The sequence below is a fragment of the Rhipicephalus sanguineus genome, chromosome 7 (assembly GCF_013339695.2).
Source record: "Rhipicephalus sanguineus isolate Rsan-2018 chromosome 7, BIME_Rsan_1.4, whole genome shotgun sequence".
In the NCBI taxonomy this organism is placed as follows: Eukaryota; Metazoa; Arthropoda; class Arachnida; order Ixodida; family Ixodidae; genus Rhipicephalus; species Rhipicephalus sanguineus.
In genome coordinates, this window is record NC_051182.1 from 161,598,962 (window position 1) to 161,624,402 (window position 25,441).

Here is a 25,441-nt window from a genome sequence, read left to right on the forward strand (position 1 = left end):
TCATTGATATGTTTCCGAAAAAAACACAAAAACCAAACATACTATCCGGGAAAACATACAATCTGAATCCAGTAAAAATAGATTCTGACAAGGGGATTTTGAGGTGCAAGGGCAAAAACATTTAATTCCTAAAATACATAGCGGGGCTCTTTGATTTCCGAACTTATGGTAGCCAGAGGTTAGCCAGCTAGTTCCGGTTCTGACAGAAAACAACGTCGTGGTCACGTGTGTTGAAATCCCGAGACACCCGAAGATGCCCGAAGATTGCATTCTCGAATGCTGGGACAGCCAATGCAAACGCAAACAAATGCTACCGCCATGGCAGCAAACAAAACTTTGCCCGGCGTGAGCGTTGGTTCTTTCTGCATTGCCAGCTTGAAAATATGCGGCTAGGTTTGCCGAAGAGCTGAAGTAATATTCTCGAGCATACGCAATAGACCTTTTTCAAGAACACGAGCGCCACTAATGGGCGCGCAAGCTCATGGGAAAAGCGTGTACACCGCAGCAGTCGCTGCACCAAGCACGCGGGCCTCACGCTTTAGCTTTCCGCTTACACCGTGCCAGCACTTGTCAGATCAAGTGAATGCAATGAGGTGTACAATATTCCTGTGTAAATCAGTCGTGAACTACTTCTGTGTTAAACTACGACGGCCTCTCTACAATTTCCATCTGTCTAGTGTACCCCCGTGCCACTGTCGGACCACCTGAGAGGTTCCAAAGCGTCATTACAGTCGAACCTCGTTAATACGTACCCGCTTTAAGCGTACTAACGGTTAAAACGTAGATGCGACGAATCCCCGACTGAGTCTCATAGAGCCTAATGCATTCGCTGACCGCTTAAGCCGTAGTGCTTCGCCCTACGCCTACCGGTTAGTGCGTACCCTGCGTACGCGATAACGTTTTGTGCCGTAAAATTTTACTGCGCCGCTGAACCTCCCGACGCCACAATGTGCCGCCAAAGGTTTTCCGTCTTTTCGAGAAGTGCGTAGATCGGTCGATCACTGATTCCGACATCCGCGCAATTGCGGCGACGCCTTTGCGGGTAAGCATCGGGAAAGAACGAAGTGAGGCAGCGGCCACCGACGAACGCGCCAGCATGACTTATCGCCGACAACCTTATAAGTATCTTCAGATATCTGCTCGGGCACGCGTGCGGCGCAGCACTGCTTTAAAGGCCAACTCCGGCGATTTTTCGAGGTCGATGGATCTCAATGAAATTCGATGGGTACGTTCCTTTGAAAGTTTCCGTCATTTATGCCAAATTACAGGCTTGAGACACGCGCAGATTGTTTGCAAATGAATTTTAAAGATTGTCTGCAAACGTCCTCCCGGTTTCCCACAATTATTGGCAACGTTGCGTCTGTGACGTCAATATTGTTAAGGCGACGGAAGTGACGCAGCCGAGGGCACCGCTAACTGTCAGTATCAGACGCGGCACTGTCAGTCGTAGACATTACAGCTGATGCGCGGCGTGCTCACCTCTCCACTGTGCGCCTGCTCGTCCCGGCTGTCACAGTTTTCATACTCCGTGCCGGCGTGACCGGCATGCCTTGCACGACTTCCGGTTCGTAACAACTACTACGTCATACGTAGACAGTACTTTAGGTTGGGTTTCGGTTTCGGTATTGCGCCTTATTGCTTATTAAAAATTATTTTCGAATTTGCTGAGCATTTCTGCTATCGGGCGCTTGACAAGAGTGTCTCAGGAACATAAAAGCACCATTACCTTGACATGGTGAAAAAATCGCCGGAGTTGGCCTTTAAGCCTATTGCATGCTTTTAATAGGCGACAACCTGAACGCGCTGAGCCGCCGATCTCTGCCGCCTCGTTGTGCGGGGCCGTGTTCAAGCGCGCGCCGCTTTGTAGAAACGAAAGCAGCTCACTGTTGCGGAGTTGAGCGTTGCTAGTCGCGGGCGACGAGAAGCCTCTTTGCATAGACGCTATCACACTAAACGCACGCGTACGGTTGGGCAAGCGTAGAGCTGTTGTAACCATACTGCACGCTTTTATTGGGCGACCACCCAAACGCGCTTCCGTCCGCTGCCAGGACCGCTAGAGCATCGCGGAGTGCGCATCGCTTGTAGGAAGTTCGTCATCGCCGCGTTAACCGAACAAGCTCATCTGTGCTCATCGCCGCATCTGTGCACGGTCTGGAGCGAAGTGGCTACGAAGAACACTCCCACGACAAATGCGCGCGTGCGGTACAGCAAGCGGCCCGGCAGTGGCGGCGTGAGCCGAGAAGGCGATACGCTGCACGCAACTAGCCAGGAGACGATCGGCTCCACGCAGCCGTACAGCGTTTCACTGGAACTGTGTCAGTTTTCGTTTAGTAGCAGATCCCGGTACAGACGCACACACATATATCGCGGAAAGCCGACACTGTCAGTTTTGTCGCTATAAATGCTCCTTGGCATCGCCACCGCGCGCTATCGTCACTATCGGATGGTCGTGTGAGAGTACCAGAATCTTTTCTCCAGTTTGGCAAAAAGAAAGAAAAGGCTTTGCAGTGGGTACTTTAGGCAATATTTGCTGTGGCACTGTATTTCTTTGCTGGCGGCGATGGTGTACGCGAGGAGATGCAAATTTTTACTTGGTGGTTAATGCGTACTACCGTTTAGTGCGTAGTTGTGCGGCGTTCCCGGCAGGTACGCATTAACGAGGTTCCACTGTATTATTATTTTTTCTTTGGTGCCAGCATGCCCTACAACATAAATTAAACAAAGAGATACAACTCAGTTTCCTAGACGAATTCTGCGAGCGGTCATTACAATTGGTGAATCGTGGATTTATTCAAAACCAACGCCCACCGACACTGCCGATGAGCACAAGGTCAGGCTCTAATATTTAAAGATTCCGCGAGACGGTATGTACTTAGCAAAGTAAGACACGTTGATTAGACAGACTGCGCGTCACTCGTACCGCAAGTAACAAAAGATACGCTTTTATCACCATTCGTTGACACTTACGGAAAATGTTATATTTTACAAATGCTGGTTGTGTTTTCGCGTGTTGCCTCACATGTGACCAAACTGTGGACATGTATAGTCGTGCTCAGGACCAATACGAAATTACTTTTTTAAGGCAATAACGACTAAGTGCAGTCGGCAAGCACAAGAGTTTATAAATGCTCAAGTGAAAAACTGTCTCTGGCAATACGATGCGTCTCGCTGATATCAGTACATTACAAGTAATCGTTGAATAAACATGAATTCGGTTAGATGGCCAACATGTACATCTTTAAACTACAGTAGACTCTCAGTAAACGGAAATCTCTCAAACGGAACTTCTGCTTAAATGGAACAACTGCCCCTGATATTATTGGTTTCATATTTGCATTCTGCACCCCTGCTCCTCTCTCAGTAAATGGAACTCCTGTTAAATGGAACACATTTTCCTGGTCCCTTCAGGTTCTGTTTAACGAGAGTCTACTGTACATCTACTCCTTTTAGATGTAGGTTATCCTCGCATTGCACTGGCCACTGTCGCTGAACGTTTAAAAAAGTCGGTTTTGTAAAGTCCAAGCATGGTAGTAGAAATTTGATAGGAAAAAAAACGCCAGGCCTGCACGGAAAGCGCAGCACAGTCACAGCGAAAGCTGGAACAGCGGCATTTCTAGAGCTCCTTATAAACTCTCTTGGGGAAGTAAACTACTAACATACCTACTACACCACAAATAATTTTTGTGAATTCGCTATAATTCGCTATAAATCATCATAATTTTTGTTTAATGGGGAAGCAGCCACTACGCAATTTTTGTTGTATAAGTATTCCCAGGGGTGAGACGGCTGAAATCGATTTGGGAGCAGTTTTGGGAGCAGCAAAATTTCAATTTAGGAGCAGGAGAACCTTGCTTGGAAGTAGTTAGCGGCATTTATTATGTCGTTTTCGGAGCTTGAAAAAACAAATTTGTAGCAACTTGGAGGAACAAGCACATATTTTAATCGGCTTAGAATACAATAAGGTGCGTATTTGGGCCGGTTGGTACATGTTCAACGATACGAGAAACAGCGCGACACACGGGACATCTCTTGGTCCGTCTCTTTCAATGGTCCGTCTCTTTCACTGTCCCGTGTGTCGCGCTGTTTCTCGTATTGTTGGGCTTAGAATACACATAACATTCAAACAGCCTTTGGAGAAAGCTTTTTTTTTAGAATACACATAACATTCAAACAGCCTTTGGAGAAAGCTTTTTTTAACAGATTATCGCCAGGTATGAACTACACTACCTTTTTACAAACCACGCAATTTATATAACCCGGGTAACAACATATGAAATAGAAGAAAAAAATTTTTCCAACTAGGTTCACTTTACATTTGAAAATAAGAAAAGAAAAAACATCGCACTTCTCAAATAATAAAAAAGAAACTGATTGCACAAGAATTGTAGTCACATAGCAGTAGGTCTTTGCTTTAGATAAGCAATACCATTTAACAGATTACTGTTTTGACTTTTTGTTGGTCTGCTTATTTAGCTTTTCAAGCTTCCCCAGAGCTTCCTGTAGGTCAGTGTTCCCCTTCGCGGGGGGGGGGGGGGGGGCATATTTTGAGTTAATCTGGATTGGGGGCGTAGCGATGAACCTTCACCCTCCCTGAAGGGGAACAAACCCTGCGTACGCCTATAAGCACCCCATCACAATAAAGCGCCTTCAGCTATCTGCTCGTCCGCGCGGGTGGCGTAGCGTCAAGTGTACCGCACGCTTTTAATAGGTGATAACAAAAGGGTGCTGCACCACTGTTCGCTGCCACTTCTTGCGGGACCGCCTTCAAGAATTGGTCGCGAACGCCAGGAAACCTTACCACTCAAACACTAAGTCGTCAAACGCGCGCGCGTATGGCGCTGCAAGCGTAGCACCGTTGTAAGCGTAATAGTTTCGAAACGCTCCTTGATGTCGCCACCATGTGCTATAGGACGGTCGTACGACAGAGCCCGTACCGGCACTGCAGCGAACGAACAAGCAAAGGCTTTGTCGTGCGCACTTGAGGCACTATTTACAGCGGCACTGCATTTATTTCCTCCTTGGCGGCGGCGGCGCGAGCCAGGAGATGTAAATTGGAACTTGGTGGTTAGTGCCTACTACCGTTTAATGCGTAGTTATGCCGCATTCACGGTAGGTATGTTTTAAAGTGCTTAACGCATGCAGCCGGAAATATTCACTCTATCCACACGAAGAATACCTTTGCTCATTGCGGGAGAACACACGCAGCAGCGTCGACATCAAAACCGCAGCTAGCAGAGGAACAAGCTATGCACAGTAAAGAAACTGAGAGTGAACAACCCCGCTACGCAACAGTTGACAGTAGCGCCAGAACACTCAGCCTACCGAGAAGCAGCAAGCTAGCAGAGCGGCAGCCCATTTTTTTTTGGGGGGGGGGGGGGGTCACATATTATATTTACAACCGCTCAGAGGCGATTATCACAGCACTATGGAAGCCTCCATTACAAAGGCGCGTAGAAGGACACGCCTGGGCGCCTTAATGTGCTCTGCGAACGTATCCCTGGCGCTGCTTCTAAAGTTACGTTTTCCCACGCTGAAACTGACGCGGGTTTGAAAATTCTTGCTTGTGAGGCCGTTTAGGCGCAGTTCGGCACAATTTTTGCAATTTTTATGCTTTTGGAGCAGCTTGGCGCAGGAAAACGGAATCGTATAAAAAATGCGCAATATGCGCAGCTGTCTCACCCCTGTATTCCTTACATTCATTGCGTATCTCACAGGCTAGGTAAGATTTGTGCCGTTGTGCAGAGAAAGAATGAGCGAATAATAGACAAGATGCAGATCGACATTTGTTTCGTAAAACACACCAACAAATTCACTGATTGCCGTACACTTCTACGTAGGACAGACTGGCTGCTTTAGAGATTATTGGAACATAAGAGATTGCTAACCGGAGGCTCATCTCCTATTTCTTTACATTGCCGAGAATGTAGGTGCACATCGAAGTTGGATGCATGCATAGTTTTGTACCGGCACAGAAATGAAGAAACGCGTTCAATGATTGAGGCATGGCATATTGATAGCAGTGATAGCGCATGCATGAGTTAATCGTCAATTAACTTGCACAAGAAGAAATCAGATGCCTTAACAGTTATCTGTCATGTAGACCCCCACACGTGTCGGATTGATAGGTTCGCCTATTGCACAGGCATGCGCAGATAAGTTTTCGTTTCTTTTCCTTTTTTTGCCGTTGTGTGCCTTTGCAGTTGTTAGTCAGTGTCTGTGGTGTCTTGACTTCTTCCTTGTGTCCGTGTTTGCACGACCTGTCTTTTAGAGTGAATTCGGTGTTCCAGCTCATATTTGATGCATCTTGATAATATCGGCATGCGATAATACGCATGCTGCTTAACTGCTACATCCCGATGCATATCTGCTCGGTAATACCGACACTGCACTGTGTTAATCCTTTCGCATTTCATGCGTAGAGATACGTGCAGATGCGTCCGGATGTGTGCAGTATTTACGGCGTAAGAATAGTCAAGAAGCGGCGACGTGTTCTTTTCGTTTCGTGGTCCCACAGATATCATGACACCAACGAACAGCCGGCTCGCTCAGCATACACACTTTTCCCATAGTGCTCCGCGCGCCAATGGGGCACTCTGGGATTGCTTGAAAAAGGTCTATTGGGATACGATCACGTACGTTCACAAGATCATGAGCGACTCACCCCGTCCGTGAACAAAACTGCCGCGTCGCTAATGGCTTAACAAGTGTAACTCTGCTTTTTTTTTTTTTGCCATGTTTCAATAATAATAATATCTGGGGTTTAACGTCCCAAAACCACGATATGATTATGAGACGCCGTAGTGGAGGGCTCCGGAAATTTCGACCACCTGGGGTTCTTTAACGTACACCTAAATCTAAGCACACGGGTCTCAAACATTTTCGCCTCCATCGAAAATGCAGCCGCCACGGCCGTGATTCGATCCCGCGACCTTCGGGTCAGCAGTCGAGCGCCACAACCACTAGACCACCATATCGGGGCTTGCGCCATGTTTCCGTTTGCCTTCCTTCATGTTTTCGTTCTTTCGTGCACCACAGCATTAAGATGAGTTACCAACTCGCCCAGCACTCCGTACAGTAAAACCTCAGTAACTTGTACTCAGTTAATTTGGAATCCTGGATAATTTGTATTATTTGCGTGGTCCCAAATTTTTACATGTAAATTTAACCAGATAATTGGTGCGGCCAGTCTGCCACTTCCCGGTTAATTGGCACACTTGGCTGCGACTTCCGAGATATGCAAAGGGTGTAGCGAATCTCGGAGGCTGTAACTAAAACATACGCCTCTTTTTTTTTTTTAGGTACGGATCTCGAAGGCCATGTTTTTTTTTTACCAGCAATACGTTGTAGACGCCATGTTTGAGCAATTGCCAGACGGCGATGTGTGCGGTTGCGATCATGATCATCATCTTCTCAACAGTGATGTTAGCCACTCCAGCGAAATGAATGTTTTGTGGAGTCTTTGTGTCATTCGGATGTCGGCTGGCGAGGATTGTGCGATTCGGTTCGACTGCTCCGTTTGTCTCCTGTCTCCGCTTGAGTGTCTTCCCTGTGAATTGGTTGATTGAGGTGTGCTTGGAAGGAAGATGCCGAAGTACTAGAGCTCGTCCCTGCACGAAAAGGTGTGCTTAATTGAAGAGGCCAGCAGGTCGACGGCGTCGAAAACGGCTCTCGCCAAAAAGCACCACGTGCCTCTGTCAACGCTGTGCAACATCATCAAGAATAACGAGAAAATTCTCGATGCTTACAGCAAGACGCACTCGTCAAAGCGTACACGAGTACGCCCGCCTACGTACGCCGACGTTGAAGCAGCTCTGATCGACTGGCTGCAGAAAGCCAATGCAGCACACCTTCCTGTCAATGGGACCATATTGCGTGAGAAGGCCCACCAGCTGGCGCTGCAACTTGGATATTCTGAGTTTAAATGCAGCAATGGGTGGTTTTGCCAATTTAAGGAGCGCAACAACCTGACATTCGTGACTGTTTGTGGCGAGAGTGGCAGCGTGGATCAGCCTGTTGTCGACGGCTGGAAGCAGCACACCTTGGCTCCACTACTCGCCAAATACGAAGCAGCAGATGTTTACAACCTTGATGACGCTGCTCTATTCTACAAAATGTTGCCTACGAAGACGTTCGCTTTGAAGAAGGCAGACATTAAGGGGCGGAAACAGAACAAAGACAGAATCACTGTTTTGTTTGGTGCAAGCATGTGCGGTGAGCATAAGCTGCCACTGCTTGTTATTGGGAAGACAGAAAAGTCTTGTTGTTTCAAAAATGCACGATTGCCATCCAAGGATGACCTGATCTATAAAAACAACAAGAAAGCTTGGGTGATGGCTGCACTCTTTGAAGAATACGTGCGGCACCTTGACCGCAAGTTTGCGGCCGCAGGGCGCAGCGTTTTGTTCGTCGTTGATAATTGCCCAGCTCATGGCAACATTCAGAACCTGCAAGCGATCAGGCTGGTCTTTCTACCCCCGAACACGACGTCGCTATCGCAGTCGATGGACCAGGGCGTCATACACCATACCAGGAAAATATATCGCTACAATCTGTTGAAGCGAATGCTCCTTTGCTATGACAACGGAAAGGAGTATAACATTGACCTCCTAGGTGGTATTTGCCTCATTGTTCACTCATGGAAGCAGGTGGAGGCCACCGCTATTCGACGGTGTTTTGAGCACGCCGGGTTTGGAAAGAAGAGGCAACCTCCGCTGAGTGTGCTGTCACCGCTGTCACTTGCCCGTTTGATGAAGAAGGGGAGACTCTTTGCGCTCGATATGAGGCTTTGCACGCGGAGGACGAGGAGTGCACTCCAATCGGATTCTCCGAGTACGCAAATGTCGAGTGCACAGTGCAGACGTGTTACGCCGACATCGACAGCGAGATAGCTGCGAGATCGACCGATTCGGCCTCTAATGTTGACAGCGATGATGAGCCCTCCCGAGCACCCCCTTTGGCAGATGTCATCGATGCCTTGAATGTTGTGCGCAGCTTCGTCGAGTGCAACGGCGGCGAGGCTGAGATGCTGCACCTCATTGACAGGCTGGAAAACATGACTTTCAGTGCTGGGAACTACAGAATGCGTCAGTCACGCATGGAGGAATTTTTCTCCAAGTAGGCGGACTTGCCACAATAAAGGTGTGACTTCCATATACAGTCGATCCCGGATATATCGAACTCGAAGGGGACCGCGAAATAGTTCGATATATCGATAATTCGAAATACGAAATATGCGTATGTAAGGCTTTAATTAAAGCACTGCAGGCCTCGACACAGTTTTCTGAAATCGTAAAAAGCGCAAACATGACGATTCGCTCACATATGCGAAAGAACGAGAACTTCTTTTGCAAGTTAGCGCACTTTATTTCGCATGAAAAAAGTCCGCCAACTTGTCTTGCTTCTTGCGCGCCGTGAATTCATCAAGTCATCGTCAACATTACTGAAGCTTTCCAAATAAGTAAATTCAGCACCTTCCGCCACAACAGCGGTAATCAACGCTGAACGCTGATGCGAGCTCTGTAGCCGCGGTAAAGGGTTTAGCGGTGGCAACGGCGGCTGGCGTCTTCAAACCGCACGAGTCCATTTCCGCAGCACCGGCAACGTCGGCTATGAACTCGCCATCGATGCAGTAAGAAACAGCTACGTCGTTATCTGCACCGATGAAGTCACTCGCTGTGCTCCTGTCAGATACGGCGCCCAGAAACGATAAGTCGCAAATTTCACTGACGCACCATACCCCGTAGTCGGCGGTCATGACGCGCCCGAAGTCGTCACCTGGCACCAAGGCCCGTAAGGAAACAGTGCACGACGGTGCTTTACCTGACGTCGTTCCAAGCACCGGTCATCATTTTTATCGCTACGAGCGGGACAATGCTTATTTCGACTCCCGAAGGACGATTTATCAAGAACAAAGCGCGAAGTACACATTCTGCAAGAGACAACGCCGCACAAAGAAACATTTGTCCACCGTCGACATGTTGGCAATACTGATGGCACTTGTGGCTTTGCAGAAGGCAGCCGCTACTTTGGCGAGAAATGCGAAAAAAGCGTAGCCTCTGAGATCAGCATTTTAAAAACGAAAACAATAAAAATACGTCACGAGGTTGCCGATCTCGAAGGCCATGCTTTGCAGGCCCGCATGCCATCGTGCGCGAAGAGACAAGGAAGGGAATGCAAACGTTACAACAAGGCTGCCAAGTCACTTCGAATTGTCATTTTGGTGCCCTCGGCAATCAGCCTCTTTGAAAAACACTAGCCCATGCGTTAAAACCTGCGGACCGGGCGTCAAATCTACCAGTGAACTGACAAGCGCTGCGCAACGAACTAGAGCAACGCAATTTCGTCACCTGCGCGCGACGAGGGATTGGAACTTATAAGAACACGGCTGAAAAATGATCAATAGTTGTTGGGAAAAATGCACTTTCTGGGCTTCGGCGCGGGGCAGCGTTCGATATAGCGGATGTTTCGCTGTGCGGGAGTTCGATATACGTGCACACCAACCCCATACTTTTGCATGGGAAATTCAAGGGGATTTCTCAACTGTTCGATACAGCCAATAATTCGATATATCCGGGATCGACTGTACCACGTTTTCTGGCCGATTTCTTTGATTTCGCGTTGTTTCGGATAATTGGGAATCCCGCTTAATTGGGATATTTTTCTCGGTCCTGAGGCCTTCGAATTAACGAGGTTTTACCGTACTTCTCAAGTGTAACTCTGCACAGTGCATGTAACAATCACAGTACAACATGATGCGAAATCTCACTGCGAAAGTGATGGTGTCCCCGAAAGTGACAGCTGCCCACGGTTATCTTGTACTATGTCGCACACACGCACAGATCAGTTAGCGTGCTAACATAACACATGCGGCGGCATGTTCGCCGCCCCTCGTAATTGCACCATCTTGTGTGGTAGAACAGGCTTTAGAAGATAACGCCAAGTGTAATGGCAACCGAAGGTGAAGTCCCCAAGCGCCCGCATTGCAATTCGCTGAGTGCTCAAAAAGATGGCGGCAAGCGCGCATCATCTCTTTTTGGCGTCTGATAGCCAGAAACCTTCCAGAATTCTTCCAGAACAAATATGTCCTAGCCACGGAGAAAGGAAAGAACTGCCATGGTCCTGGCAGGTTCTGGCGACACTGGGGTAAGCAGAACTGTCCAGACAGAGAAAAATGAACGCTGCCTTGAAGTGTACCGTGATGTGGGCGGAGCAACCCGAAAATGAATGCGCTGTGGGAGAAAATTGTGGAGGAAATGTGTGGTATCCGCCGCCATGCCCTGCCGAACTACGTCGGAGAGCCGCAGGGTCGCGAAGTAACTACACCGACCCAGTACCTCAAACAACTCTGTTTATTCTTAGTCCGTGATGGTTAATATACCCAGATGTTAGCTGACATGATAAGGCGCGTGCGCGTGCATCTGCGCATGCCTAGGGCTATCTAGATGATAACGCACATGCTGAATACAACATTCTCCCTCCCCTCAAAAACTTGAACAATCACTTAGAAAGAGTAACAACAAGTAGACACTACATAGCACTCAATGTCGTTCATAGTCTTTTAACGACGACGGTGGTCCTCTTAGCCTCATCGACCGCCTCAGTTCTGGAAGGTCCCTTGAAACTGAGGCTCCAAGGTTTGACGGCTGGCGTGCATCATCGGAATCGTTTGGCGAGTCACAACAGGAAGATTCTACAGGAGTAGCAGGCCGAGGGCAGGGTACTAGCCGATTCCGATTCCAGGTGCGACCATCACTTAGTTTGTAAGTGTCTTGGCCGCATTGGTCAATGATTGTGAACGGGCTTGAGTTACTCACAGCACCCTTAGGCACATGATCTGGCAGCCTGATTCGTACCGGTTGACCTGTTGTTAACGGAGACTGCTTTGCAGCTCGTCGACGGTCGGTGTAGGTCTTACTTGCTTGTTGCTTTTGCTTTACCCTGCTGCGGACGGCCTCCATTGCTGCATGTGGGTCTTGAAAAAACTGTTTACCTGGCGCTCCTACTAGATCCAGTTTAGTTCTGGGATGGCGGCCGTGCAGGAGAACGGAAGGCTTCACTCCTGTAGTGGCATGCGGCGTGAAACGGTAAACTCCTAGATATTCGGTGATGGCTTCCTTGAGAGACCGACGTTCACGCGTGCAGACCTGAACATACTCTTTGAGCACCCAGTTAAATCTTTCCACTTGGCTGTTCGCTTGCGGGTGGTAGACTGCCGAATACGTATGGGTGATGCTGCGTTCCTTGAGAAAACTGTTGAACTCGCAGGCTGTAAACTGAGGACCATGGTCACTCACAATCTCGTCTGGGTATCCTTCCCTGCTAAAAATACTTCGTAGGAAGGAAATAACTGTTGTAGCAGTCACCCTCGCAGCGAAGCAAACCTCTGGCCACTTGCTGAAGTAATCAATGGCTGTAATCGCGAAACGACAATCTGCAGACACGTTCGCAAAAGGACCCACAATATCAATTCCTAGCTTCTGCCATGGTGCCGACGGGAATGCAACTGGCTGCAATGGTGGTGTCACTGGTTTTGCAGACTTGTCAACTGATTGGCATACACCACGAGATGCAATCAACTGTTCTACTTGTTTGCACATAGCAGGCCACCAGTATTGCTCACGTAGTCGCTGTTTTGTCCTTGTTATTCCTGGGTGAGACTCGTGGGCTGCGTCAAGTAGCCGTCCTACGAGAGATGAAGGTGCGACGAACTTGTCTCCACGAAGTAGGAAGTCTCCAACGACTGAGAGCTCAGTCCGCACCCTCCAGAATGGAACTGCATCGGCAGGCAACGTCTTCACTGCAGGCCATGTCGAAGTCACCCACTTCATGACCTGTTGCAGCAGCTGGTCTTGCATTGTTTCAGCGACAAACTCCCCATGGGTAACGCATGGTGAGACCACACAAACGGTCTCCCCAATCTCTTCCTCCTCCACTTGAACTGGGAGAGGCATCCTTGAAAGAGCGTCAGCAACCGTATTCTTGTCACCCTTTTGGAATTCAATTGTGAAGTTGTATGCCAGTAGTCTTGCGTGCCACCTTGCTATTCAGAACGGACGGCGACCTACTCCCTTTGTACTTAGGAGTGTAGTCAGAGCCTGGTGGTCGGTGCGCAGAGTGAATGGACGGCCCCAAAGGTAGACTCTCCAGTGTTCGCATGCCCACAAGCATGCAAGGGCTTCCAGTTCCCCAACGGAGTACTTCTGTTCCTGTGGAGTAAGCCTGCGAGAAGCAAATGAAATCGTTACTAGCTCATCATTTCTTGTCTGTTGCAACACTGCTCCTAGCCCGATGGATGAGGCGTCTGTGGTAACGATAATGTCACCCACAGGGTCAAAAAGCTGTAAACATCTTGTGGACAAGGTACTTTTCAGCTGCTGGAAACAAGCTTGTCTGGCAGGATTCCAAGTGAACGTGGAATTCTTACGTAAGAGCTCACGAAGAGGCTCAAAAAGCACTGCATAGTCAGGTACGAACTTTGCGTAATAGCCAACCATTCCTAAGAATGAGCGCAGGGTACTGATATCCGTTGGTGCTGGTGCAGCCTTGATGGCGTCAATGTTGCTTTGTAGCGGCCGTATACCCTGGTGACTTATCATGTGCCCAAGGAATTCTATTTCTTGAACATTGAAAATGCATTTGTCATTCAGCTTCAATCCCGACTTTGCAATCAAGTGCAATACTTGCTTCAGGTTCTTGAAATGCTCCTCAGGCGTGCTACCAAACACAATCACGTCATCTATGTAGCACAAAGTATTTTTGCACTTCTGCAGGATAGTGACCATCATTTTCTGAAAAGCAGACGGTGCCGATGCAAGGCCAAAGCAGACGCGTTTGAATCGGTACAATCCACTATCGGTTATGAAGGTAGTCAATTCTCTACTTTCAGGACTCAGCAGGGCTTGGTGGTATGTGGCTGCTAAATCAATCTTGGAAAAATACTTTGCACCGTGAAGTTTGTGCAGCAGTTCTTCCATGTGAGGCAACGGAAATTTGTCAATGACAACCGCTTTGTTCGGTTCGCGTAGGTCGACACAAATTCTTATCTTACCATTTTTCTTTGCCACTACTACGATTGGTGATACCCATTCTGAGGCATCCACCTTTTCTATCACATCCTTCTGCTCAAGGCGCTGCAGCTCTCCACGCACCGCGTCTCGCACTGAAAATGGCAAACGGCGTAACTTAGCAGCGACAGGCGTGACCCCTTGTCTTATCTTGACCTTGTGAATGAAATTTGCTGCTAGCCCTAACTTTCCATCGAACAAGGTTGAAATTCGGAGAAAAGTTCAGGATCAAGGCCTTGTGGCGCTTGCGTAATGTTAGCGCATTGAAGTGACATACCATTGATGTGCAGCCGCAGGGCTTCGATAGCGTCGATGCCGAGGATGTCCGTACCGCCTTTGACGACGTAGAAAAGTATCTCGGCGTGTCGACCTTGGAAGAAGACTGGCGCCGTAAGACACCCCTCAGTGCTTATTCTGCGGCGAGAAAAATCGTACAGTGCCGCTGAGGTCGGCTGCATCGGAGGGCATTTCAACCTCGAATACGTGACGGCCGACAGAATCGAGACAGCAGAGCCTGTGTCTACGAGGAGACGTACGGGCACGTCCTGCACGAGGGTGTCCACATGTATTGCTGCTTTTTTCTGCCGGGCGAGAAGCAACACGTGAGGTCTTCGGATATATTGCAGGTATCGACCCCTCGGACAGCAAGTGCCCGCTCGTCTGGCATGCCGCTCCGACATACACGCTGGAAATGTCCCCGTTTGCCGCATTTACTGCATGTTTTATCCCGCGCCTTGCATGTTTTGGAATCTGCGAGATGCCGAGAAGACCCGCAACGAAAAACACGCTTTGTGCTGCGAAGACGGCATTCGTGCTTCTGTACGGGCTGGCATCTGATGTTTATCCACCTTTTGTATGCTCGCGGCTGATGACTGTAGCTCAAGTGAGTATTTCGTGGCTTTTTCAATGTTGTTCGAGATAGTGCACGTTCAAGCGTAAGCAAAGTTCCTTCCAGAAGTAGGCGTTCCCGAAGAACATGGTTGCTCGTTTTCGCTACAAGCTGGTCACGAATGAAGTCGTCAGTTTGCTCCCCGAAGTTGCAGGACAATGCCAACTCGCGCAGTGCTGTGACGAATGCTGCTGCGGTCTCCCCAGGCAGTTGGGTGCGCTGTCCGAACCGGTGCCGTTCCACGACGATGTTCGTTTTAGCAGTAAAGTAGGCGTCCAACGTAGCCACCGCTGCATCGTACTCGTCGCTCGGGCCGCTTTCTTCTTTTCCCCGCTGTATGCGGTAATGCGTAGTACAATCGCTGGCCTTCCACCCCCAGCAGTGCAACAGCAAAGCTTTACGGCGAGCAGATGAGTGGACGTCGCTCCCCGATGCCAGGAGATAATTCTTGAAAAGGCGGTGCCACTGCGTCCACGGAAGGGTAGGCTTCCCGGGCGTCGGCAGGAACTCGGGCGGTCGGTGCAGGCTCATTGCTTCAGCTTTCGGTCACTTCACCACTCGTCGCCAACTGTGGTATCCGCCGCCATGCCCTGCCGAACTACGTCGGAGAGCCGCAGGATCGCGAAGTAACTACACCGACCAGTACCTCAAACAACTCTGTTTATTCTTAGTCCGTGATGGTTAATATACCCAGATGTTAGCTGACATGATAAGGTGCGTGCGCGTGCATCTGCGCATGCCTAGGGCTATCTAGATATAACGCACATGCTGAATACAACAAAATGACGTCTTAGCGGCCATACGCACTGGGCACAATGGCGGTGTTGCTATGATTACGTGGCACGGCGTGTTGTGCCGCGGCTATGACCATCCATCCACACAAAGTACACATTCCTTTTTCAGATACCAAATACTTTCACGATTCCTTTATCCCCAGTGCCTCCAACGACTGGAACCACTTGCTCACCTTGACTGCCCAACTGACTGATGTCACTGCTTTTAAGGCTGTTGCTGAGCACAATGTATACTCTTAGCACTCATTTTTATCTCTCCCTCTGTCTTTCCTTATTATTGTGTATACCGTTACCCACTCCCTTCTGTAACGCCTTCAGGCCCTAAAGGTACTGAAATAATACTGACACCGATGGCATTGAATTGCAATAATTGCTGTGACCACTGCATAAAGAAAATTGCATGCAGTTTTATGCATCGTGTGCAAGGGATGAACAATTGCAGGCACATTACATGTTACAGTCGCCGACCGATAAATCGGACACCGATAATTCGGACATGCTCGGTAATTCGGACAGTCGCGCGGCACCGCCGTTGATCCCATAGAAGTAATGTGTAAAGACGACCGATATTTCGGACAACTGCGAGATCTACATTCGATAATCTGGACCCTGTCCGATACTGTCGAGCACGCCGAATCGCCAGCCATTATCTCCTCCGGCACCCGTGCCATACAAAGTATGGCCTCGGAGATCAATACGAAAGCTAATTGGTGATCTACGAGGCTCTATTTCGATCGCTACTTTATGCCTCAGATTTGTGATTTGAAATGCCAATCTTGGAGGCACTGGTCAACTGTGGGAAATCCTATCGACATCGCGAACATCCTACATTCCGGTTCCTGTATCCCCGCGCTGCGCTGCTGTCGCGGCTCGCCGCCATTCTGTCGAATGCGTCTGCAGTAAAGCATTCTGCGCGCGCGTTCATCTTTATCTTGAGACTTGCTTTATTTTACACTCTGCTGTCTCAAAAGATCTGAGTTAAATGGCGCCAACGGTGCCCTCACAGCCAGCGCCGAAGGCCGCGCCGACGACAACGAAACGCGGCAGATACAGTCAACTGCCGATTTTCCGGACATGCTCGAAATTCGGACGCTTTCGCGGCAACCGTCACCATCAATGGTCAAGAATGTCGGAAATTTCGGACGCTAAAACTCTTCGGCATCCGATTTTTGGACTTTCTGCCCAAAGTTGCAGGTCCGAAAGGCAATAATTGAAGCCCCCACCTCTGCCACGTCTATCATCTCGTAGGTTCGAACCAGCGCTTTCGCGAGTCGACCTGTTTGCGACAGTAGCAGAGTCCGAAAGCCAGCTTTGTCACGATGCCGAAGTGGTTATGGGGTGAAGCGGACCGGAAATTCAAGGGGCCGCTATCACGGCGCCGTGCGCCGATGTCTTACGGATAAGCAGTGGAAATGCATGGAGGCGTGATGGCGGAAGGTGGCAAACGCGCCAGTACGGCTCAATCGCTGACAAGCCTTACCGATAAGCATCTTCAGTCAACTGCTCGATAGTGCAAGTGGCCTGGGTGCAGTAGCATGCGTAGTGCACGGCATTTAATAGGCGAGAACCCAAACGCGCCGCACCGCCATTCATGCTGCCTCTTTGTGCGACCGCTAAGTGCACCACACAGACGCGTTGCCAGCGTTGCCTTCACGAACGAAACCAGCTCGCCATCGTACAGCGATCACATCACACTGGCGGAGATACAGGCGGACATGGTTGCACGTAGGCGGAAGTGCGGGCAGCAACGCATTGACAACTTTTTTCGGCCACCGGGACCCTGAAGTGTCAATAAAAGTTTTTTTTTTTTTTACGCATTCGTTTTTTTCGGACATTCGATAATTCGGACTTATTTACGTTCCCCGTGGAGTTCGAATTATCGGTCCTCGACTGTACGTGAAATGGCCTGAAAACGGTCAGCTATGAGTGGTGACATCAAGATAAGTACTTTTTTTATGCTGTTCAAGTGATAGGCAATATTTTCAAATGCAGTCTTGCACTGCAATAATAACTCTGACACTAGCGTGCGGGCAGAAATGAATGCAACCTGTCACTTTGCTTGTGAATGACTACCGTGGTTGCATCGCATCAAAATAAAAAAATAAATGTGCCCGCTGCACAGCATCTATGTCTCATGGATGTCTCATTTTATTCTTCCATGCCTCACGGACGAATAAAATGAAAGATAAGAACCTCCAGCTACCATTCCACAAAGACTAGACTTTTGCTTCCTTCTCTACATACGCGGAGCCAACTTGATGCCAGATGTGCTTCTGACGTTGCGCAACCAATCGCAGGAATATATTTAATAGCTGCATCACCAACCGGTGCAAGAAAAATAATTTAGGTGTCAACACTCTCCGCCCGCCGAGACAGAAAGCGCGTCCAGAAAATGTTCAGTACATGCGCCGGCCGCAGTTTCATGGGGGGCGCTGCGACGTGGGGGCCTAAAGAGACCGAGCGTGACAAAACGGACACGTGTTTATCTCTTTTTTTTTTCTCCTTGTAGTTTTCTTACAGCACCGTGCATGCTAGCAACTAGAGCTAGAAACGTATGCCGCGTTTTTCACGACAGAAAAACATCCCGCGCGGCAAACACCGCAGCTGCCTCCACGGCACGGTGCAAGAAAAACAATTGATTTTTCTTACACCATGGTTCTAAACGCTGCATTTTCACGTATGCAACGCCGTTACGGACGCTGCCTCTCACCTGTAGTGCATGTGCCGTCTGCAGTTGTGTGGGGGGTGCTGCTGATATGGGGGCCTAAAAGCGCCAAACACTATCTGGACGCGCCGTGGGGTAAAGTGTCACCACCTAAATTATTTTTCTTATACGTCGGTTACCACATAGCTCAGGCAGTGATCCTGATTGCCTTTCGAGCAGAAAAGATGCCCATAATTTCATTTTTTCAATGAAAGGTGACGGTTGCAGAGGTGCTTGCACTCCTTTCATCATCATGCCAGTTTTTTTTATCACTTTCATAAGTTTGATTTCGTTTATTCAAGCTGTGCAGGCATCCCCATGAAATTCGAATTAAATGAGTTTTAGCTGGAGTAGCACAATACGCCTCAAAAAGAAAAAAAAACCAGGCCTGCGCGGAAAGCGCAGCACAGTCACAGCGAAAGCTGGAAGAGCGGCATTTCTAGAGCCCGTTATAAACTCTCTTGTGGCTACTAATACAAGTACACTAAAAACATACCCACTACGCCACAAATCATAATTTTTGGGAAGTTGGGAAGCACCCACCACGACATTATTCGTTATTCTGCGAAGAAGCGAGGTACCATCTGTGAGGCATTATGTGCACTTTGTTATTGCGGTGGTTGATGACGTTGAGGAATTATGGCTGAGCACTTTGTAATGGGTTGGAAGCTTTAAACGACCCACTAGTTACGTAAATCATATTGTGTGACGCCCGGTCGTTATTTAACTGTCCCACCACGCTTTATAACATACGTTAACCAGAGAAAGAGAGAGAGGGAATTAACTTTATTGAGACCCTGAGGAAATGTATCATGGGAGCCTTATGAGCTTCCCTGGCAATTCCAATAGAAGTGCACTTGCGAGGAACCCACTACGCTATAAATCATCATTATTTTTGTGAAGTAGGGAAGCAGCCACTAGTGCAAATTTTCGTCATTCTGCGGAGAACCGTGGTACGCGCTAAACACCAGTAAGGCAGTATGTGCATTTTGTTGAGCCTGTGGCTGATTACGATGAAGAATTCGTAGAGCCTTTGTAATGGGTTGGAAACACTCAACAACCCACTCGTTGCGCAATTTGCATTGTGTGACGCCCGGTTACAGAATTCGCGTTTGTGTGCGCCTGGTTTGTTATTTTACTCTTCTTACCACACTACATTACATATGTTAATGTGGTTCCTTCCCGACATGAAGCCTGTATAGGTCTTTTGCAACGCAGTTTCAAGCACCGGCATGGCCCTGAGGTAGAACACCTGGGCTCCCACTCAGAGGGCCCAGGTTTCGAGCCTCGTTCCATCCTGGAATTTTTTTCTTATTTCCTTTTTTTCTTATTTCGTGCGATAGTGGTTACGGACAACCGACCGCAGCGGACGGCGGACACTACGTGCCAAAAAACGGCCGTTGAAATGATCTCATAACAGCTTTCGCTGTAAACTAGTGCTTATGCAAATATTTGAGCACTTCGAATATTTGAAGAAAATTGCAAACATTCCATTCCTTCGATTCAAATTTAAATATTGTAAATTTCGGAAGTATTCGAAATGAACGGATAGGTGTATATTAGCCCGCATGAACCTCCAGTAAAGGCAGGTTTCAACTGCAGTGGAGGGGTGCTATACCGTGACTACACCTTTCCAGGGAAAATGCGCACTACCGCGAAGCCCCACTTCAAGGTTAAGTGAACGTGTTACTCTCACATCGATTTATCATTTTTTAAAGTTTAGAAGCTCGTTATACTGGCTTATACAGTCGAACCTCGTTAATAACGTACACCCGCTTTAAGCGTACTAACGGTTAAAACGTAGTTGCGACGAATCCCCGACCGAGTCTCATAGAGCCCTAATGCATTCGCTGACCGCATAAGCCGTAGTGCTTCACCCCGCTACGCCTACCGGTTAGTGCGTACCCTGCGTACCGCGATAACGTTTTGTCCCATAAAATTTTACTGCGCTGCTAAACTTCCCGACGCCACAATGTGCCGCCAAAGGTTTTCCGTCTTTTCGAGAAGTGCGTAGATCGGTCTATCACCGATTCCGACTTCCGCGTGATTGCGGCGATGCCTTTGCGGGTAAGCATCGGGAAAGAACGAAGGTGAGGCGGCGGCCACCGACGAACGCGCCAGCATGACTTATCGCCGACAACCTTATCACAATAAGTATCTTCAGATATCTGCTCGGGTACGCGTGCGGCGCAGCACTACTTTAAGCCTACTGCACGCATTTAATAGGCGACAACCTGGACGCGCTGGGCCGCCGATCGCTGCCGCCTCGTTGTGCGGGGCCGTGTTCAAGCGCGCGCCACTTTGTAGAAACGAAAGCAGCTCGCCGTTGCGGAGTTGCGCGTTGCTGGTCGTGGGCGACGAGAAACCTCTTTGCATAGACGCTATCACGCTAAACGCACGCGTACGGTACAGCAAGCGAGCGCTGTTGTAACCATACTGCCGCGCTTTTATGGGCGACCACGCTTCCGTTCGCTGCCAGGACCGCTAGAGCGTCACGGAGTGCGCATCGCTTAGCAGGAAGTTAGTCATCCGCCGCGTTTACCGAACAAGCTCATCTGTGCTCATCGCCGCATCTGTGCACGGTCTGGAGCGAAGTGGGTACGAAGAACACTCCCACGACAAATGCGCGCGTGCGGTACAGCAGGCGGCCCGGCGGCCCGGCAGTAACGCCGTGAGCCGGGAAGGCGACGCGCTGCACGCAACTAGCCAGGAGACGATCGGCTCCACGCAGCCGTACCAGCGTTTCACTGGAACTGTGTCAGTTTTCATTTAGTAGCAGACCGCGGTACAGACGCACACACATATACCGCGGAAAGCCGACACTGTCCGTTCTGTCGCTATGTTGGTTGGTCACTGCGTATACGGACCTGTAATAGTTACGAAATGCTCCTTGGCGTCGCCCACCGCGCGCTATCGGCACTATCGGACGGTCCGTGCGAGAGTACCAGAATCTTTTCTCCAGTTTGGGAAAAGAAAGAAAAAAGCTTTGCAGTGGGTACTTAGGCAATATTTGCTGTGGCACTGTATTTATTTCTTTGCTGGCGGCGATGGCGTATGCGAGGAGATGCAAATTTTTACTTGGTGGTTAATGCGTACTACCGTTTAGTGCGTAGTTATGCGGCGTTCCCGGCAGGTACGCATTAACGAGGTTCCACTGTATGCTCTAAGTAAAGTAAATTTAAGACGTAACATATTTGACAGGTTACCACTTGCATTCTACCAAAAGTCAAATACTGCTACTATTCATAGTTGCTTCCGGTTTCTTTGAACCAAAAACAATATTTGCACATGCCTTGTGTCGATTAAAAAAAAAAAGTATATTGTGCAGGTTAGTTGGGTCATGGCGAATATGCTAATTTTTCTTAATAATATGTGATATGTACTATAAGAATTCGATTTGAAATTATTCGACCAAATCACTATTCACTTCGAACCTAAAATTTACTATTCGTACAAGTCTATGCAAACAACATGCATATGTCTGGAGGCATATGACATTTGAATAGCATACAATATATGGACGAAGGAATTATTGCTCACGTTTGGAGATGTGCAGCTTGCTATGGTGCATTGCAATAAATTTGCCAGATATACAATGCATACAACCAGTGTATACAATCGTACAGTGCCTGAAACCAGAAGCAACAGCAGAACGCTGCACCCCCACAATCCCTTGCGGCAATCTGGTTTTTGCTATCCATATATCAAACCAAGAAGAAAACAAACAAAGCAGGTAAAAAAAATTTGAAGGATTCCTTTTCTTCATGATTGTATCATCTGGCCTTTCTTGCCTTCTGCCTAAATAAATAGAAACTGTGCAAAAGGAAAAGGAATCTGTGGCACAGGGCAATAAAGAAAGAAATTGCTTCTTTGATATAAGTAATACCCAATATCCTTAAATATGCCCCGCCTTCTTTTTGGCGGCAAATAATAGCCAGGTATCATGGCTCAATTGCAAAAAGGAACAAATATAGAAGACAACAGTAACCCCGACCCCCTTACCCCTATGAATCAAGAGAAAAGCAAGAACTTAACCGTGCCTTTCTCACCGCTGGCCGCCTTCGTGATCTTTAAAGCAGGCTTCGGCGGTAGTCGTCTCTTTTTGGGATCATCAATGTACCGTGGTGTTGGTGGTAAAGAAGCTGGATGTTGAGCCTGGAAGGAACAAGAACACTTTCTTGAAAAGCACTCATGGCGATAGCAATGCATTAGACAATACAAAAAGTAAGACTGCACTCGTAGTGTTCTGTATGTTTTGTTACTCATGTCCTCGTCTTTTCGCGCAGTTTAATAACGTATAATAAGACTTGTAGTTTTGTCAGCCATATATAATGGAGCAAATATTTGCTAAGTGAATTGACAAGCGTTGTGTCATGTACACACAGATAAACATAAATAGACACCTTTCAACGGTAGTGATCACATGCCATCACAATGCTGACATGGACGAACAGTGCAGGCTAAAGAAAGGAAATACATTGCATTGCCCCTTACTTTCGACAACATTAGGTGCACGAAAAGGCCAGACATGAAGCAAACCAACCATTGCACCAATTGATAAGCTTTGCTTTGCCTTTGCACCTACTGCAGTGGCCAAGGCCGCTTGATATAATGCACAAGGTGCGGCCCTGCCACATGCCCGAAACCCTTTTGAGGAGCCTAGTTTCTCTGCAACACCACAATGGCGTCACAGCAGTGAAACCACCTTTACAGGTGGTTATGTGTGGTCAATGTAGACATATATTCGTTCATTTGAATACTTCGAATTTTGAATAATCTAAATTCGTATCGAAGCGAACTCGAATACTGTAATATTCGTTCGAATATTCGAAACGCCCGAATATTCGCCCATCCCTAGCTAATACCCGTGTCACACGGGCATTTGGAAGGCCTCCTAGCCAATAGTCTATTGACTCAATGGTCAAGCACAAGCGCTAACACGGGATGTTTCGAAGGCCATGATTCAATAGCCTATTGAGTCAATGGAGCACACCACAGAGCTATCACAACTTCGATAGCCATTGAGCAACGGAAGTGAAACAGCGTGAATGTGCCCTGTTGTTCACAGGGTGCTCGTACTCACGAGTGGGAAAAAAAAAATTTCACCATAGTGTGTCTCAAAACCAGTATATGCACACCTGCCAAGTTTGGCGAAACGGAATCCGGGAGATCTACTCAACGGGCGGGAAGGGGGGGGGGGGTACTGCAATAGCAATTTTTTGCGGTCGCCGCTGATCTGCACAGAGTCCAAACCGATAACATGCTTACGCATCGTCTGTATCACGTGCGAGTAAATCGCGCTAGCGCTAGGGACGAACACGGTTGAAGCAGAGATGAAACGACCCGGCCATCACCGTCGCACGAAGGGCACATGCGATAACATCGGTGCGCGTGTGAGGCCTGTCGTCGCTGCTTACCAGTTATTCGTCGGGCAACGGACCATAAGGGCGCCGTTGAGACGGGGACTGTCGCAAGGGCTGGTGAACACGCTGTCTCGACAGACATCGGTAACAGCTACCCTTTAAAGGATGGGCTCTCCACTTAAAGCAGTAGTGACACAAATTTTGAAGGCGAGTAACTTGTGGGATAGATTTCTGTGTACACAAACGCACCATCTACGAAATATTAAAGCTGATATAACCTGTAACACATTTAGGATCAATTTTTAAATTGCGTGTAGCGCATCTGTACGCGAAACGTCCCACCTCGCGTCACCGTGACGCACGGGGCGCGCAATGCACTGGACGCGCGGGGCAAAACTGGATTTGCGGGAGATTTTCCTATGATCCGTACAACCGGGAGAAACGTTGAAAATCCGGGAGTCCTCCCGGGTAATCCGGGACACTTGGCAGGTATGTATATGTGAGAGTTACAGTAGAACCCCGCTCATACGTTTTGAAGGGACCGTAGGAGATAAACGTTAGAGACGGGAAACGTAAGAGCCGAAAACAGGAAAAACGGCAAAATATTTAGTGGTACAGAATTTTATTTCAATTCTTACGAGCAGCACGAAAATTGGCGCTCTCAACCTCGATCTAGCTCGACGGATAGAAACGCGGAGCTTAGGACGGCCTCATCCACAGAAATTGTAATCAACGTATGTGATTTTTTTAACACCAACAGCTGTAGGCATGAAAGAAACTAAGCACACGCCAATCACGACCGGCGCGGCGAGTCCGACCACGAACCGCACGCATCGACCATGCGAGCTCCAACCAGCTCGAACTCCTCCCGTTCTCCGACAAATAACGATGATGATGAGTTTACGCCAACGCGATGGCAGAAGTGATGCCAATCTCGAAGGCCTTGCTTTCGCAAGCAATTACGTCATACACGCCATGTTCGTGCAATACAAATCTCAAAGGCTATGCTTTTGTCAATAGTAAAATGCCAATCTCGAAGGCCTGCTTTCGTGAGCAGTTACGTCATAGACGCCATCTTTGCAATTTGAATCTCGAAGGCCATGCTTTTGTTGCATCAATTGAAAGATTCTGTTGCTTGCGCCTCTCATGCAGCTAATATTACGGTCAAACGAGGCCAAGCTGCGTGAAAATGCACCATGGCCGCTCTCTTTGGTAGTCACTCGGTCGGCTCCGAGCGCACTTCGCGACGTATCATACGGGAACGGGTCCGCAGTTACGACGTAACAGCGGGGTTCCAATACATTGTATCCTATGGGAGCTATGCCGGGACCGGCGGAAAACGACGTAACAGCCGGGAAAACGCAGCAGTGAGGAACGTAACAGCGGGTTCTACTGTATGAATTATTTAATAAGGTATGTTTACCCCTTGAAACATGCGAGCTGCGCATACTCTCGACAACAGCAGTGTGATTGTCTTCATCACGCCGTCTCTCGCTCAGCAGTTTCACTAGCTTAACAACTAAACACTTAATATGTATTTATAACTACGTATAAACAATAATGAATTTTAAACAAAACACACATATTTGTTCTTTTAAATGAATTTATATCATTAAACTTTCGGTGAC

The 25,441-nt window shown here is 48.4% G+C and overlaps 1 protein-coding gene across 1 annotated transcript in view; it reads right to left on the reverse strand.

Moving 5' to 3' along the window:
- LOC119399228 (uncharacterized) overlaps positions 1–25,441 on the reverse strand; it is a 249,351-nt gene that overhangs the window by 40,486 nt on the left and 183,424 nt on the right. Inside the window, 1 exon segment of the mRNA XM_049417583.1 lies at positions 22,500–22,605. Coding sequence (XP_049273540.1) covers positions 22,500–22,605 — 106 coding nt within the window.